Source organism: Syngnathus acus, chromosome 9 (assembly GCF_901709675.1).
Source record: "Syngnathus acus chromosome 9, fSynAcu1.2, whole genome shotgun sequence".
NCBI lineage: Eukaryota > Metazoa > Chordata > Actinopteri > Syngnathiformes > Syngnathidae > Syngnathus > Syngnathus acus.
In genome coordinates this window covers 18,954,654-18,971,457 of record NC_051094.1, presented here as the reverse complement: position 1 = coordinate 18,971,457, position 16,804 = coordinate 18,954,654, and the positions used below count along the sequence as shown (strand labels likewise).

The window sequence follows — 16,804 nt, the reverse complement described above, 5'->3', positions numbered from 1 at the left end:
GGAGCTGTGGCCGTAAGGTCGTTGGTGCCTGTCGTGGCGGCAATCTCGGAACCCGCTGGTGGTAAGGGATGCCATCAAGCTGAAGAAGGAGTCCTATCGGGCCGTTTTGGCCTGCAGGACTCCGGAGGCAGCTGACAGGTACCGGATGGCCAAGCGGAACGCGGCTTCAGCAGTTGCTGAGGCAAAGACCTGGGCGTGGGAGGAGTGTGGCGAGGCCATGGAGAATTACTTCCGGACGGCTTCAAGGAAATTCTGGTTCACCGTCCGGCGTCTCAGGAGGGGGAAGCAGTGCACCGTCAACACTGTTTACAGTGGAGATGGCGTGCTGCTGACCTCGACTCGGGACGTCGTGAGTCGGTGGGGAGAATACTTCGAAGACCTCAATTCCACCTACACACCTTCAATTGTGGAAGCAGGGCCTGGAGACTCTGAGGCAGACTCTCCGATCTCTGGGGTCGAAGTCACTGAGGTAGCTAAAAACTCCTCGGTCGCAAGGCCCCGGGGGTGGATGAGATCCGCGCGGAGTTCTTAAAGGCTCTGGATGTTGTGGGGCTGTCATGGCTGACACGCCTCTACAACATTGCGTGGGTATTAGGGAATGGCAGACTGTGGTGGTGGTTCCCCTTTTTAAGAAGGGGGACCGGAGGGTGTGTTCCAATTACAGGGGAATCACACTCCTCAGCCTCCTGGGTAAGGTCTATTCAGGGGTGCTGGAGAGGAAGGTCCGTCGGGATGTCGAACCTCAGATTCAGTAGGAGCAGTGTGGCTTCCGTCCTGGCCGTGGAATAGTAGACCAGCGGACCAGCGGACCAGCTCTACACCCTCGGCAGGATCCTCGAGGGGGTCCCTGTATCAGCGATGCCAGAGTTTTGTCCGCATTTCCGGCAGTAAGTCAGATTCGTTCCCAGTGAGGGTTGGACTCCGCCAAGGCTGCCTTTTGTCACCGATTCTGTTCATACTTTTTATAGAATTTCTAGGCGCAGCCAAGGCGTTGAGGGTGTCCGGTTTGGGGACCTCAGCATCGCGTCTCTGATTTTTGCAGACAACGTGGTGCTGTTGGCTGCTTCAAGCCGTGATCTCCAGCTTTCACTGGAGCAGTTCGCAGCCGAGTGTGAAGCGGTCGGGATGAGGGTCAGCACCTCCAAATTCGAGTCCATGGTCCTCGGTCGGAAAAGGGTGGAATGCCCTCTCCGGATCGGGGATGAGATCCTGCCCCAAGTGGAGGAGTACAAGTATCTTGGGGTCTTGTTCACGAGTGAGGGGAGGTTGGAGCGCGAGATTGACAGGCGGATCGGTGCAGCGTCGGCAGTAATGCGGACTCTGTACCGGTCTGTCGTGGTGAAGAGACAGCTGAGCCAAAAGGCAAAGCTCTCGATTTACCGGTCGATCTATGCTCCTACCCACACCTATGGTCACGACCCATAGCTCGTGACCGAAAGAACGAGATCCAGGATACAAGCGGCCGAAATGAGTTTCCTCCACAGGGTGTCCGGGCTCTCCCTTAGAGATAAGGTGAGAAGCTCGGTCATCCGGGAGAGACTCGGAGTAGAGCCGCTGCTCCTCCACGTTGAGAGGAGCCAGATGAGGTGGCTCGGGCATCTCGTCAGGATGCCTCCTGGACACCTCCCTGGGGAGGTGTTCCGGGCATGTCCCACCGGTAGGAGACCCCGGGGACGACCCAGGACGCGCTGGAGAGACTATGTCTCCCAGCTGGCTTGGAAACGGCTTGGGATCCCCCGGGATGAGCTGGATGAAGTGGCTGGGGAGAGGGAAGTCTGGGAGACCCTCCTAAAGCTGCAGCTTATGAGCAATTGTCGTAATGCATTAGCGGATTCCATGCTGGAGGTGCGTGCTTTTGTGGAAGAGCCCCTTATAACTAGAGGTTCAAACGCCCTCTCTTGGTGGCAAATTAGAGGTGTGGTTTATCCAGGATTTTCTCATGTGATGAAAAAGAGACTGCATTGTGGCTACATCTGTCCCGTCTGAGAGGATTTTCAGTAAAATGGGGCAGATATTATCAGAGAAACGAAATCGACTAAGCTCATCAAAAGTTAGTCAGCTTGTATTTTTAAATGCAAATCTGGAGTAAGAGCAAAATAAATTACAATGTAGAGGACATGTTTACGTTTATTTGACTATTTTGATGTGTTTGCGCCTTTCATAACTGGATTATTTTGGTCGTTTTTTTTTATTTTCTACCTCTTAGTGAAGCAGGGATATGCGGTCAGGGGAGGCAAGGGATTCCGTGCCTCCCCTGCCATCATGAAAAGGAGAAAAAACAAATTCGATTGTCATATTCATCAAATAGTTTTTATCAGAAACTTCATAATATAAAGTCATTTTCCTTTTAATTTCAGTAGTTTTGTATTATTTTGTACCAAAATCGCTGAATTTTTATAGTTATAAAAATACCAAAGACAAAGATAAAAATGGGACCCATTGCCTCCCTGCTTGGCACTCAGCATTAAGGGTTGGAATTGGGGGGTTAGATCACCAACTGATTCCCGAGCGCGGCACCGCTGCTGCTCACTGCTCCCCTCTCCCCCAGGGGATGGATTAAAATCACACGGGGATGGGTTAAATGCAGAGGAAAATTTCACCACACCCAGGTGTGTGTGTGACGATCATTGGGACTTTAAATTTTTTTTTTCTTTAATTAATTATGTTAAAACTGAAGACGAGTCGCTCGGAGGAGGCAGCTTCCTGCCTTGCCTCCTCTGAGGATTGTGTAATCACGCCTATGCTGACAGGCTATGCGTTTAGACTGAACTGCTGTCTGTCTCTATGTCGCTGCTTAAGTGTTCAAACACTGTGGCTATATTAACTAATTTCGGTAGCTAAGCTGATGTATATATCTAGTGTTTTTTGTCATCCGTCTGTAACGTCGTGTTTCTTTAGAGCAAAAGGGCTTTGAAAAGAGACCCAACGGAGGCAATGAAAAAAGGTGCTCCAGCCTTATGGCAGGGGGCGCTAGTGATCCCGGGATGCTTCATGCGCCCACCTGTAGAATAAGTGATCTCCAGTTCAAATTTACAGTGAACAACTGAGGAGCAGTCGTCCATTTATTTCGTTTTACATTTGTTTTTTTTCATTTTTACATTTTGTTTTACAATGGAGGATTACATTTTGAAAAGGGAGCAACAGCAATGTCTAAATATTCTATATTAATTTTATATTAATTTATACAAACATAGTTGCTCCATTAGAGCACAGACACGGCACACACAGCTTGGTAACCTTTCTATTACACATAAGGCAGCGCTCATTAACGTCATGACACATTGATACAAAACATTCAGTAGATAACATGACATTCTTATGAGGATATGTTTTTCCTTCTTTTCCCCTCCCCTTCTGTATTCCTGCTTGCGGACAGTATAAAACCTTCTGAAGCAACCCAAGATCTTGCAAATAAAGAGCCAATTATCAGAGATGGGGACTCGAGTCACTGTTACTTGGACTCGAGTCGCTGTTTTGATGACTTGTGACTTGACTTGACAAAAAATGAAAAAACTTGTGACTCGACTTGGACTTGGAAGTTAAAGACTCGGGACTTGACTTGAGACACGATGACTTGAATGACTTCAGTGTTATTTAGTTTGTTTTCAGTTTGAATATAAAATTAATAATACAATTAAAAAAATAATACCGATAACACGGTAGGAGCGCAGGCTGAGAATGGCGTTGTCATGATTGGATCACTACCCTGTCAATCAATCAGTCGTGACCTCTCTATCTACCGAACGTGTTTATTGGAGAATCACGCCCCTTTATATCAGACATGCGCAAACATATCAGCGGGAGCGGTACCGCGAGTCATCACCTTCGGCTATCACAATTACTTTTAGGACGGCAAAAGACGGACAGCACAGTGCGAGATATGCAACAAAAACATTTCGGACAGCCAGACGACAACTTCAAATTTTGTCCGTCATTTGAAGAGCCATTCTGCCAAGTAAGTGCTTTTCATTTATCTAAATAGGTGTGTATATATAGCTTTAATGCAATGAATATGATGATGAAACTGAATTAAGTAAATATTGCAATAATAAGGTGACTTGACTTTGACTTGACTTGACCTATTTAAGGACTTGACTTGATTTGCCCAAGAAAAAAATTACTTTGGACTTACTTGAGACTTGAAGGTTAAGACTTGAGACTTACTTGAGACTTGCACATGTGTGACTTGGTCTCATCTCTGCCAATTATTACTCCACAGCTTTGTTTTCTTTGCTCAACAATGGACATCTTGAACAAAACGCAACAATATCAAACTCAAATGATTTCAACTGTGGATTTTCGGTCGAAGCAGGAGGTCATCACTAAAGGAAGACCAACTCCGGAGTTAAAAGGTTTGATTCGGACAACGGGACTTCGAAAACAAGTTTTGGATTCCATGTGCTCTGTTGAGTGTTTTTATGTGTGCAGACTGCTGATATGGGATTTTAATTTAAATAGTTCAAATTAAATAATGAATAAGCTACTCTAGAGCAGCGTTCCCCAACCTTTTTTGTGACACGGTTGGGTGTCAAACAAATGTTAGTGTGTGTGTGTGTGGGGGGGGGGGGGGGGGGGGCTTGACGTCATTGCCTCACCAGTCATGAACCTCACCGCACGTCACTGTAGTGAAGTATTTCGCACAATTTTGGTGTGTTTGGTGTATTTGCTTGTTTGGTTTGTTAGGCTACGGATTGTAGTTATTGATCTGACTCCAAATTGTGATCAACACTTAACACGTCCTAATCCAGGGGTGGCCAACCAGTCAGAGACTAAGAGCCACATTTTTTACTGTCATCGCAAAGAGCCACATCATACACGAGTACACGTGAACACCCCCCCACACACACACACACGCACACAAACACGCACGCGCACGCACGCACGCACACACACACACACACGCACACACACCCCTCTGCTCAGCCAAATTTATTGTGTGACATTATTATGTCACGCACCAACATGATAATGACAAATTGACTCCTACAGTACTAAAACCACAGACCAAAGACCACATTTTCAACAATGAGCATTGTGCGCATTGTCTCACACAGACAAACTCTCAGTTCAACAAATTCCACAAACAAAAACATAATAAGTTTTTTCACTTACTATGTGTGGCGGGACAGACCATTCGTTTGAGTTCGTCGTTTTCAGGAGACAAGATTTCAATAACGTCACTGAGGCATATTTTAACGAACTCCACTTCATTGTATGGCTTTTTAGCCCGTGCAATGTTCCAAGCCAGTTGAAACAATGCAAGTGTGACAGTCTCTGAGTGCTTCGTAATTTTTTTGAAAAACTGTACCTATTTTTCTGCCTGACTTTTCAAAGTCTCCAAACTTGTGCTTGCGAAATTCAGTCCCTTTTGCAAAGTCCTTATCGATATTGGCATGAAGTGAGCTGAAGTGGCGCTGACCATTTGAAGCTTTTAAATGCGCCAATGACGTCCGACATATCAGGCAGAATGGCTTGCCATAGCGTTCAACAAAAAACAACTTTAACTCTGTTAAAAACGTCCTGTGTTCATCGTCATATATTCGTTTAGCTGTGCATTTTTTCCTTGCCATTTTGGCAAGCGTCTTGTCAGCCTTTCTGGACCTAATGGGCCCCCGTAGTCACAGTCACCATTCATAAAAAAAGCGGGCAAAACCAATTCACCTCACGCGCATGCGCGTTTGACCAAAATACCATATTGAACTCAAGCGAAGCAAATACGCACGAAAAATAAACACAAATGTTGATATGAACGTAAAAGAGCCGCATGAAACTAGCCAAAGAGCCGCATGCGGCTCGCGAGCCGCGGGTTGGCCACCGCTGTCCTAATCCACACACTGGCGCACCTAACAATTTTGCGAGTTCATTCTGGCAAAGAGAAGACCAGTAGATCAATTAGGCCGAATTTACCAAGTATTTATTCCTGACAAAGCAAACTAATACAGGCGCCTGGGTCTCGGGTCCCTCACACCAAAACTCGTGTGTTCTTGTGACCATCAAGAGACAACACATTCTTCCGGGTTGCCCAGTTTTAAAGAAACACAATATGAATATTCAAGCATGCAAAATATTGTGTGGTGATTGGTCGATGGCCATCACCTCCTTGTTTGGGTGTTATTGCTGCTGAGTGCAGGTGTCCGGCCTCAGCTGTCTGGCGGTTAGGTACGACCACCAAGACGATGTTATTCTCGTTCCTCGCCGTTCTCGAGATGTTCAAATAAGGTGTTCTCCCTGTCTGGACCGATGAGACATCCTTGAGGTGTTTTTGTTCAGCATCCTCCCTATCTGGACCGATGGTACATCCTTTTCCACAACACTTCGTAGAAAATAAGTTCATGGAGTTGCCTTCACATTCCTTAGCGCCCATCATGCAACTACACGAGCACACCACTACTGAAGATTATATTGATATGATTATATATGTCTAACGCAGCTTTAATAAAATAAGTTTGCAAACTGGCAAAAGCATTTATTGATATGATTATAAGTCTAGCGCCGCCTTAATAAAATATGTTTGCAAACTGCCGAAAGCACATTTCCCTTTATTCCCTCTCATGACCTCATTTATGAGGTCATCACCCGTTACTCTAGCAAGCAGCGACCAGCACACTGTCGGCCCTTTCTTCCCCCCGCGGCTCATGTTGAGTCACCAGGGTATATTGGCCATTCGGTGACAACGGGCCAACGGTTTTCTCGATCAACCGGACAGTGAGTGACCTAATACATGGGATACAACAACAACCACATTAAATCATCACTGCAGTAAAAATAGCCACAGCAACGAGCACAGACATGATGAGGCCTTTCCAGCTTCCGAACGTTTTCATCCAATCAGACCAAATATCGGTGCGTACACCTGAATGATCTTTCATCTTTTTGTTCAGTGTCCTTAGTCCTTCCAACGCCCGGGTCAGTCGGCCCCCTGGTGCCGTGTTGTTTGGGATGAAAGTACAACATGCATCACCAAACATTCCACACACACCATGTTCCTTAGCTAATAGCATGTCCAACGCAATTCTATTTTGGAATGACATCAACGACGTTGCAGCCAATTGTTCATGGACTGCTGCAAATGATTCAGCTGTATAATTACCCAGTCGTTGGACATTGTAATGAACGTAATTAATACGGTCTACATTTTTATTGGGGGTGATCCATAAGAAAATACTTTCGAATCCCGAGGACACTTGATTAACGAGTTTATACTTATCTGGCACACCCCGGGGCACTCCTATAGCGTCAATATATGTTGGATCGTTGTCGCTCAACCATGGGGGCAAAACGTCTCTTTTGGCTCGCTTCAGGAGCCCCGCCAGTGGGGACTCCATGTTCCAATTGAGATTCTGTATGTCAATGGGGACAACCACCACAGGCATTATCAAAGACACGAGGGCACAAATACCTGATGCATTCTTCGGCTGATTCTATCGCAGCTGGAACGACTTTTAACACTACTCTTGCTTTGAGACAGACTACACAATCTTCACCAGTTGCATTAGCAGCTTGTTCTGCCATCAAAAGCCAATTATTGTTTATAGCGGTGACTCCCGTAGTGACCCTAAACCAATCATCTACGCTCCTGACTGCTTTCGCGAAGATTCGAGGGTCTGTCGAGGGACTCAAGGATACTTCTTGTTTGGAATCCTCACCTTGACATAGGAACATCTGCCAATACGGGTATCCATATGTTTAACTGGAAACCCCTGTGCGTCTTCCTAAATGTAAATCGAGTGACGTATTAACCCACAAGGTGATGCCGGTCTGCGTTTTTTCCCCTTTTATCATTTGCTGATGTTGTTTCGCTTGAACACTAGTCCCCCATGACTTATACCAATCTTTGGTGTCCCATACCAAATTTTTCCAACCCCTGTTTACCAAGTCATTGGTCAAATACCAATCATAATCCCGATAATCGTGTCCTCTAATCTGCCCGTTTACCAAACTATCAAACGGTATGGTAATTTGTACTGTCACGTTTTTAGGGATGCAAACCTGGATTCCCCATTTAAATGATTGAACCGGTTCACAGAGTCCCCGGTGTGTCTGAGTGACGCCGGTCACTTGTCTTTTGGACCGGATGTTTAAATGGTGCTCAGACACGATGTTGTTTGTTGTGTAGCACCATGTTCCATTACAGTACCACAATGGTTCCATGATTGGGGTCGGGTTTTTCAATTTATCGTTCAACCTTCCTTGACTTACTTTCACCGCCTTCTGTGTCATCTGGGTGAATAATTGTATACCGTGACTCTCCAATACCCTCTCAACCGAGGACAAACCAAAATCATTCCCCAAGCATTGAGAATAAAACACCCACATTTCTCCATATGTTAACTTCTTTTGTATAATGTATAACTATAAACTGTCCATCTTCTATACATGATTTTATTTGCAAGTGTATCAGTGAGTGGGATTGTTCAGTTTTTGGAGGATTGAGATTTGTAATTCTATTTCATGCTTCTTCAATAAATGTGTTTTATATACTCATTTAATTCATTGTGCGCTAATTTGTATGATATATGCAATCGATTGTTTGTGGTTGGTTTGATAATTCGATTTATTGACGGGAGATTATGCAATCATACCGTAATAAATAAAAAGAACGAAGGTGTTTAAATTAGATATATTTAATTTGAGAGTAGAATTAAAAGTAATTTAATTGTCCGTCGGGCCGCGTCAAAAGCCATACCGGACAATTTTGGGGAGTAAATTGCCTTCATAATTATTTGAGGGATGAGTGCATCTCGTTAAACATTTAATTCGTTTAAATATTTGTTTTATTTGAGTAAAATAACGAAGGTTTTCAAATTCAACTATTTGGATTAGTGGTAGAGTTATAATTAGTAAATGTCCGTCGGGCACGGGCCCATTCCTATTTTTGTCGGGCCGCGTCAAAAACTACGTTGGATGATTTTGAGGGATTAATTTGCCTTCAAAATTAATTGCAGGATAATTATAATTCGTGTAAATCATTTTGATTCGTATTAAGAAAAATATTATTTCTTTTAAACAATCGAGTTGGTTGAAGCATTCCCACGGTTAAGTGTTTATATATATATAAGGTTAGAATTAATGATTTAATGCATTAAATTCATTCTCAAATACTATTATTGTCATACTTCTACTAATTTGATTTTTCTTCGAATAAAGGGAAGTAGGCTCGCTACTTCCGCAACCGAGTAGAGCGGATCCATATCAAAAGTTACTTCGGCAAAACTAGTGCAAGGGTGCGCTAGAACAACGAATCCCTGAGGCCTTAACAAAGGCATCTAAAAATATCCATAACATAACACCAGCATCAGACAACCGAAGGGAGCCACCATTATGGCGCGGTCATTTCGACGACTCGCCTCGAATTGAGTTACTCGGCTCGCGCGTCGGATGACTTGAGAGGGATTGGCGTCGTAAAGAAATTAGATTGATTCTGGTAGAATTACTTTAACTCGGGTGGTTAGCTACGGACGGGTCCCTTCACCCCGGCTTATTGAACCCGTTACCGGGGAGCCGGTGGCACTTTAATAAAAAGTGCGCGTTTGACAATGGTCTCATCAATTGTCATCAATGTCCACACAAAAATACAACTTACAAATAGCACTCCTCCTAAGATTAATTCCGAAAATCTCAAAAAAACATTCGGGCCCTCCCCTTTCCTTCTCCGTATCGCTACACCTACTCCTTCTGTCCCCCCCCTCTTGGCCGGGTCCGGGACACGGCCAAACAGGAATACCTTCATCCTGACGGAACAAACTCTGGGCCGGACGGAGTTGCGAGTAGTGATACCACCGACGTCCTTTGAAGTTGAGTTGGGCCGCGTGAGACGTCCTGGCCAAGACACGAAAGGGGCCCTTCCACCGGGGGTCCGTCCACTTTCTGGAGAAGACTCAGACGTACACGTACGGCGTGAGCTGTTTCTCCACCGACACGCCTTCCTCCGCCACAGCCGCAGCGGATTTCTCTCCAATCTGTGCAGAAACACTGGACACCAAAGCAGACAAATAGGACCAGTATGCTGTATGAGACAAATTTGGTACCGGAACATCCTCTGGTGGGACGAGCGTCGTCGCTGGTCCCGGCATTAGTCGACCCGTCATCAACTCAAACGGTGCGAATCCAGTGCGCCTGTTAACGGATTGTCGCACTGACAGCAAGGCAAGCGGAAGTGCTTGTAGCCAATTCATTGTCCTCTGAGCCATAAGTTTGGCCAATTTCTCTTTCAGCGTTCGATTAAGTCTTTCAACTCGGCCCTGACTTTGAGGATGGTAGACACAACCGAATCGATGCTTCAACCCCAAAATTGATTCCACCTTGGCCAAGGCTTTGTTGTTAAAGTGTGTACCATTGTCAGAGCGGATCAGGGCCGGAAAACCGTGGGTAGGAATGTAATGGGTGATCAAAGCCTTGATCACAGCAACAGAATCTTCCTTCGAGCACGGATATGCCTCAGGCCAACCCGAGTAAGCGTCAACCAACACAAGCAAAAAGCGCTTTTCATTCACTCTTGTATTCATGTCGGTGAAATCAATGATCACTTCTGCCCCCGGCCACGGGGCCGGCTGAAACAGGCCGGGCTTAGGCTTCAACGTAGGGCGTGCATTGAACGTCTGGCAAGACTCACAATCCGCAACGAATTTCCAGACCACATCTGAGAGTCTGGGATGCCACCAACTTCGAAGATGGACCATCATGGCATGGGGACCCACATGGGAAGGTGTGTGCGCCTGTGTCAGGATCTCCGACATTAGCCTTCCTTCCGGGAGAGCGGGCTGCCCTTTGGGTCCTACCCACAAGCCATCTGATCGTTTGACAGCCTTTGCTGCCAACCAGACCGATTTTTGTTCCGGAGACGTGGCGTCCTGGGCAATGCAAAGGATCAACAGGTGGGTGGTATAGCGCCAGTGAGCAGATCCAGGGCTTCCACAGTAGGTAGGTCGAGAACACACCGCCACCAGCAGGGGTCTCTGGCTCCAGCCTGGCCCAGTATATGGTTGCAGTTTCTGCTTCTGCCGGTAGGGGCGCCATTAGTCACTGGTCATGTTGTTGTAGCTGCTGTGAGCACGGGATGCTGACGCCATCTGGAAATTGAATAATCACTCCCTCTGGCCCACACAGAATTCTGGCTTCAACGGCTGTCAGCAAATCCCTCCCCATCAAATTGATTGGAGTGTCTGTGTAATGGATATATTTGTGCCCCAGGCTACACCCCGTCCGGGTGATCACCGTCTCAAGTGGCTTGGTAAAAGGCAGAGTTCGTGGTTGTCCCGAGAAGCCGACTAAAGTTGTTGTTTTCTTTGACAGTGAGGATACAGGTAGGGCAGTGTTTATTGATGAATAAGTTGCTCCTGTGTCCACCAGCATCTGCACAGGTTTTCCCTCCACTGTCACATGAAGCATTGGCTCCGCCGGGCCACTGCTTCTCTGGCTCCCCGGGCGGCCCTATTCAAATTGTCCACACCAGAGATCATCATTTTGGTAGTACTGACCTCCGTGTGTTTGTGGCTGTTGCCAGGGCCGTCCACCAGATGGAGCTGTTGCTGCCTGTTGCATCGGCGCCCCGGGTTGGCGTGGCGGGCCTCAGGCTGGGCGGGTGGCTCCGCGCGGGCGATATTGTGGGCATCCTCTTGCCCAATGATCGGTTTCGCCGCAGATGAAGCATGCGTTGGATGGGTCGGGTTTGTATGTCATCCTGCCCGGGTAAGCGGGTGCACTCCCTCCCCGGCCTCTGTATCCACCCCGGAACTGGCCCCTCCCGCGCCCCACCACCTGAGGAGCCTGTGACATTTGCATTTCCTTTTTCTGTGATTTGGACTGTTTAGCTTCACCATGCATCTTTGCCAATTGTAATTTCAACAACTGTTTTGATAATGCGTCTGTCTCGTTCTCAACTTTAGCTTGTGACTCGGTGAACGTTCTGCAGTGAAGCAAAAGATGACGTTTAAATCGTGCTTCGGCACAAACCAGAATGTCAGGGTCTGACATTAGCTGCTTCTTCACGTCTGGCGGAAGTCCATCCACTTGCGCCGTCCGGAAGAGCACCTCTGCCTCGGGCGAGAGAGCCGGATGGCGACCTGTGGTTTCAATCCAACTCTCCACATTTTCACATCATAAGGAAACATAGTGGGGGCCAAATCGGTGGGTTGTGGGAAAGTCAATTTAATGTTTTCAAACAGGGGCGCTGCTACTTGTGGCAAGGGCACCTCCCTCCCCAGTCTCGCTGTGCCTGCTGCTTCCAACATCTGACGCATGTCACCGAGTGTACAGCTCTGCCCACTCATCAGAGCCAAAGATTTGTTCAGCCACACCTTACCTCCTCTGTGAAGTGGGGGCATTTTTTCCATCATCGCAGTCACATCGCGGAGCACCATAGGCTCGTAGTGCTGACCGCCTGGTGTGGTCACCAGCGGATACATCAATTCATTTTTCTGCACCTCGGCCTGCGTCATCTGTCCCTGACCACTCCGCAGATTATATTCTTTCCGTGTCTCTTTCTCTCCCTGCCTGTACTTCTTTCTACTGTCCTGATTCGCGTACTCTAACATTTTTCTCTGTTGCATCACAACATCATCTTCTCCCTCCCCCTCGCTGCTGTCACACTGTGGAAGCTCTTTCTGACTCCGCTCGCTCTTTGCGTCTTCTCGTCTCACTTTCTCCGTTGCCCATTTTAACATCTGCGCTTCCAGTCTACACTGCTCATCAGCTTGATCAACTTTTTTCTTTAGCTCCTCGTTCTCGGCACTAAGTCTCTGCCAGCTTTCTCCTTTCGTCACGTTGGATGGTTGGGGGCTCGGGCCGGGGGTGGATGTGACCACGTGGGATGTATCTCCCTCCCGGGCCCGTCGCCTCTCTTTATTTACTGCTTGTTCAATCAGCTGCACAATACTCTGGTCTGCCCTTTCGCCTTCGCCCTCGACATCCATTACCATCCGGCCACCCAAGGTCACCACCGGAGCCATTACTCCGGGGTCGCCGTATGGCGGCGGTCCAACATTGGTCACTCCGAGTGTGGGGGCACTCGGGTGTGTCACATCATGCAAAGATGGAGAAATGCCCTTGTATTCATTCCTTTTCTCGTCTATTTTCACCGCTTTCTCTACCTCCTCTGCTTTTCTCACACTCTCTGCGTGTTCTACGGGCGTTTTCTTTTGAGTGGCGAACAAAGCTGTTGCAGCTGTCGCCAAATTGTGCAGAGAGCGCCGCTCTTCGTCTTTCTCCCTAATGTGCTTTTCTAACAACTTGCGCTGGCGCCAGCCGGCGCCTTTTCTCTCGACCTCTAGGTCAAGCTTTCCTTTCAGCACCACACTCTCTTTTCGCTGCAACTGCCGTGCCAGGCGTTCCATGTCCCAAGCTGTTGGGAAGCCCTGAAACAATTTGTCAGCTTCCAATCTCGCGAAGACTTTTCTGTGTCTCATCCGCTCCTTTGCCACTTCCTTTCGGTCAAAGCCACTCACAATTTGCGCTTCCACATCCGCATACATTCCTTCAATCTCATTCCATTCATTCCTCTCATCACACACACTTCCCCCAATTTGGCTGCTCATTTTGGACATTTTAGCGGTCTGATCTCTCACAGGAACTGTTACCACCGGATACTTTTTGAGGAGGCCTCACTTCTCCTCGGGGATCTCACAAACACCCCAGCTATTTGAATACGATCGTCACCGCAATTCTTGTCCGCCACGACAAAGCACTATTAGGTCCCTGACCTATCCGTAATACGCGTAAGTCCCTGACTTTACCGTACACGTTACACACGTAAGTTCCAAACGTATTCACCGTATGTATCTTAACTTCTTGCACACCTTATTTGATCTGAACGACAGTCTCCTCTTAAATTTCCTCTTTCAATTTGCAGAATTTCGACATATAGTAACAGGTATTCTGCTTACCTTATCGATGATGAGCTCAGGGTTGAGGAGACGTCGTACCAGCTCAACGTTGTGCGCTTATTCCCAAACGGTTCGCCGACCGGGAGACAGCTATCCCAGACAACTGTCCGATGACCTGGACAGACCACGAGTTTTGTCAATTACCCTTCTCTTGACATCACGTCGGAGGTCACCAAGAAATTGTTAGGCTACGGATTGTAGTTATTGATCTGACACCAAATTGTGATCAACACTTAACACGAGAGTTGTTATGTCCTAATCCACACACTGGCGCACCTAACAATTTTGCGAGTTCGTTCTGTCAAAGAGAAGACCAGTAGATCAATTAGGCCGAATTTACCAAGTATTCATTCCTGACAAAGCAAACTAATACAGGCGCCTGGGTCTCGGGTCCCTCACACCAAAACTCGTGTGTTCTTGTGACCATCAAGAGACAACACATTCTTCCGGGTTGCCCAGTTTTAAAGAAACACAATATGAATATTCAAGCAAGCAAAATATTGTGTGGTGATTGGTCGATGGCCATCTCCTCCTTGTTTGGGTGTTATTGCTGCTGAGTGCAGGTGTCCGGCCTCAGCTGTCTGGCGGTTAGGTACGACCACCAAGACGATGTTATTCTCGTTCCTCGCCGTTCTTGAGATGTTCAAATAAGGTGTTCTCCCTGTCTGGACCGATGAGACATCCTTGAGGTGTTTTTGTTCAGCATCCTCCCTGTCTGGACCGATGGTACATCCTGTTCCACAACACTTCGTAGAAAATAAGTTCATGGAGTTGCCTTCACATTCCTTAGCGCCCATCATGCAACTACACGAGCACACCACTACTGAAGATTATATTGATATGATTATATATGTCTAACGCAGCTTTAATAAAATAAGTTTGCAAACTGGCAAAAGCCTTTATTGATATGATTATAAGTCTAACGCCGCCTTAATAAAATATGTTTGCAAACTGCCGAAAGCACATTTCCCTTTAGGTTACTGGATTTGTTGGACACTTATATTCTAATTTTCTAGCTCTTAGTGTAGTATTATTTGGCACAAAAAATTATTTACTTATTAGTATAAGTAATTTATTCATAATAATGTATTGTATTATTTTATAATGTATTTATTATTAATTACTTTTGCATTTAAGTCTTTGTTTCAGTATCTTTGTAATTATTTCCGTATTTTATTATATTTGTGTGCATTGTGCAATAAAGCTATATAAACAGCAAGTAGTCAAACACATACTTGACACGCGATTGTACAAAAAAATGCATAATCCTTATGGTAATTTGTGTCGTAAACGTGTGTCGGCTGGGATAGTGCATGTAGGTGAATGGATCACTTCCTGAAGTAATTCGTTCTTTTTTCAGTTCATATGACTTCAACCAACATGCAATAACGTAACTTATCCCACACAGGAGATGGTGGTAATGCACATTGAAAATGGTACCACTCCGCCGTAAAACAAAACGAATAAGAAAAATGACGCAACTTCCCGTTTACAAACGAGTCAGTGAATTGCATTTCCCGTTCATCAATTGAACGGATCAGTGAGTGAACGAATCAGTGAGTGAGTGATTTGCCTTTCCCGTTCATCGCGAGAACGGATCAGTGAGTGAACGAGTGCTGATTTTCCCATTTGCGAATGAGTCAGTGAGTGAACTGCCTTCCCGTGCATCAACGGATCAGTCAGTGAACGTGTTGCGTCTCCTGGCCTGAACAATTCAGTGAATGAACGTGAACTAATAAGCCAGAATGTAGGTTTACGATTTGCCAAGGAAAGAAAGAACCACTCAGTGAAACACCACTTTGCTTGTTTTCTCTAAGCTAACTTTATTGCATGAAGGCATGCGCCGGTATGCAACAGCAATGTTTTTCCTTATTCAGATTTGTTTCAACAGTTACAGTTAGACTTTACTTTGATGGTTAATGCAGTAATTGCAAATTTGTTGTTTTTTCACAGTCCCGTATTTTTCGCACCAAAAGGTGCACTGGATTATAAGGCGCACCCTCATTGAATTTTTTATTTTAGAAATTATTTCATATATAGGGCGCACCGGATTAAAAGGCGCATAAAATAGAAGCTATACTGCAACAAACTGAGGTTGACTAGGGTTGCGGTATGCATCCACTAGCCAATAACCAATGAGCCCTCTGTAAACATACATTTTCCTTGAAGAAATTATTTTATGTATTTAGTATTTTGTCCTCTTTCTCAAACAATCTCCTATAAAATGATCAGAACTGACGAAAGTTCGATCAAACACTGGTACTGCTTACCTATGTTTCCCTTCCATATCGATCCGTAAATTTACTCGAAACATTAACAGAGCAGCCTATTTTGACATGAAATAGCCTTGGGCGTATAGCAGCTATTATTATAGCATTAGCCACCCGCAAACTCCCATGAGCCTCAGCTCGCAGACCCCCATGAGCCTCAGCAAAGTGTAAACAATCGCGTTTCTCAAACGATCTCCTATAAAATGATCGGAACTGACTAAAGTTTGATCTAACACATTGGTACTGCTTACCTGTTTCCCTTCCATATCAATCCGTAAATTTACTCGAAACATTAACGGAGCAGCCTATTTTGAAATGAAATAGCCTCGCGGGTACAACAGCTATTCGGTGACGCCCCCTGACCACAGTTGCCGTAATGTTGGGAAGCGATGCGACCTTGTAATTTACTAGTCGTACTAAAACGTACTGAAACATTTTGGCAGAGCACTGTGTACAACCAGTATGGACCAACAAATTCATCAATTGATATATACATATATAAGGCGCTCTGCATTATAAGGCACACTGTGTTTTTTTGAGTAAAATGTAAGTTTTTAAGTGCGCCTAATAGTGCGGAAAATACGGTAGATTGGTTTATTTACATTTCAAAAACCAGAAGCCATTCATTTACATATGTGATTATAATTTAGTTTA

At 45.8% G+C, this 16,804-nt stretch overlaps 1 protein-coding gene across 1 annotated transcript; it reads right to left on the bottom strand.

Annotated features, from left to right (window-relative positions):
• Positions 1–9,878: 9,878 nt before the first annotated feature.
• On the bottom strand, positions 9,879–13,512 carry LOC119127483. Its single transcript, XM_037259422.1, has 5 exons — positions 12,641–13,512; positions 12,215–12,487; positions 11,953–12,062; positions 11,478–11,573; positions 9,879–9,959 (listed from the first exon to the last, which is right to left on the bottom strand). The coding sequence occupies exons 1-5, from the start codon at positions 13,467–13,469 to the stop codon at positions 9,879–9,881; spliced, it is 1,389 nt and encodes a 462-aa protein (XP_037115317.1). The 5' UTR covers positions 13,470–13,512.
• Positions 13,513–16,804: the final 3,292 nt, after the last annotated feature.

Excerpts from the sequence above, each read along its gene's own strand:
- LOC119127483 (XM_037259422.1), bottom strand. The coding sequence starts at position 13,469 with ATGTATGCGGATGTGGAAGCGCAAATTGTGAGTGGCTTTGACCGAAAG. Across the intron at positions 12,488-12,640 it reads GTTAAAATGGGCAACGGAGA|GAGAGAAAGAGACACGGAAA; the intron begins AAGTGAGACGAG and ends AGTACAGGCAGG. Across the intron at positions 9,960-11,477 it reads ACAGCCACAAACACACGGAG|ATTGGAGAGAAATCCGCTGC; the intron begins GTCAGTACTACC and ends GTTTCTGCACAG.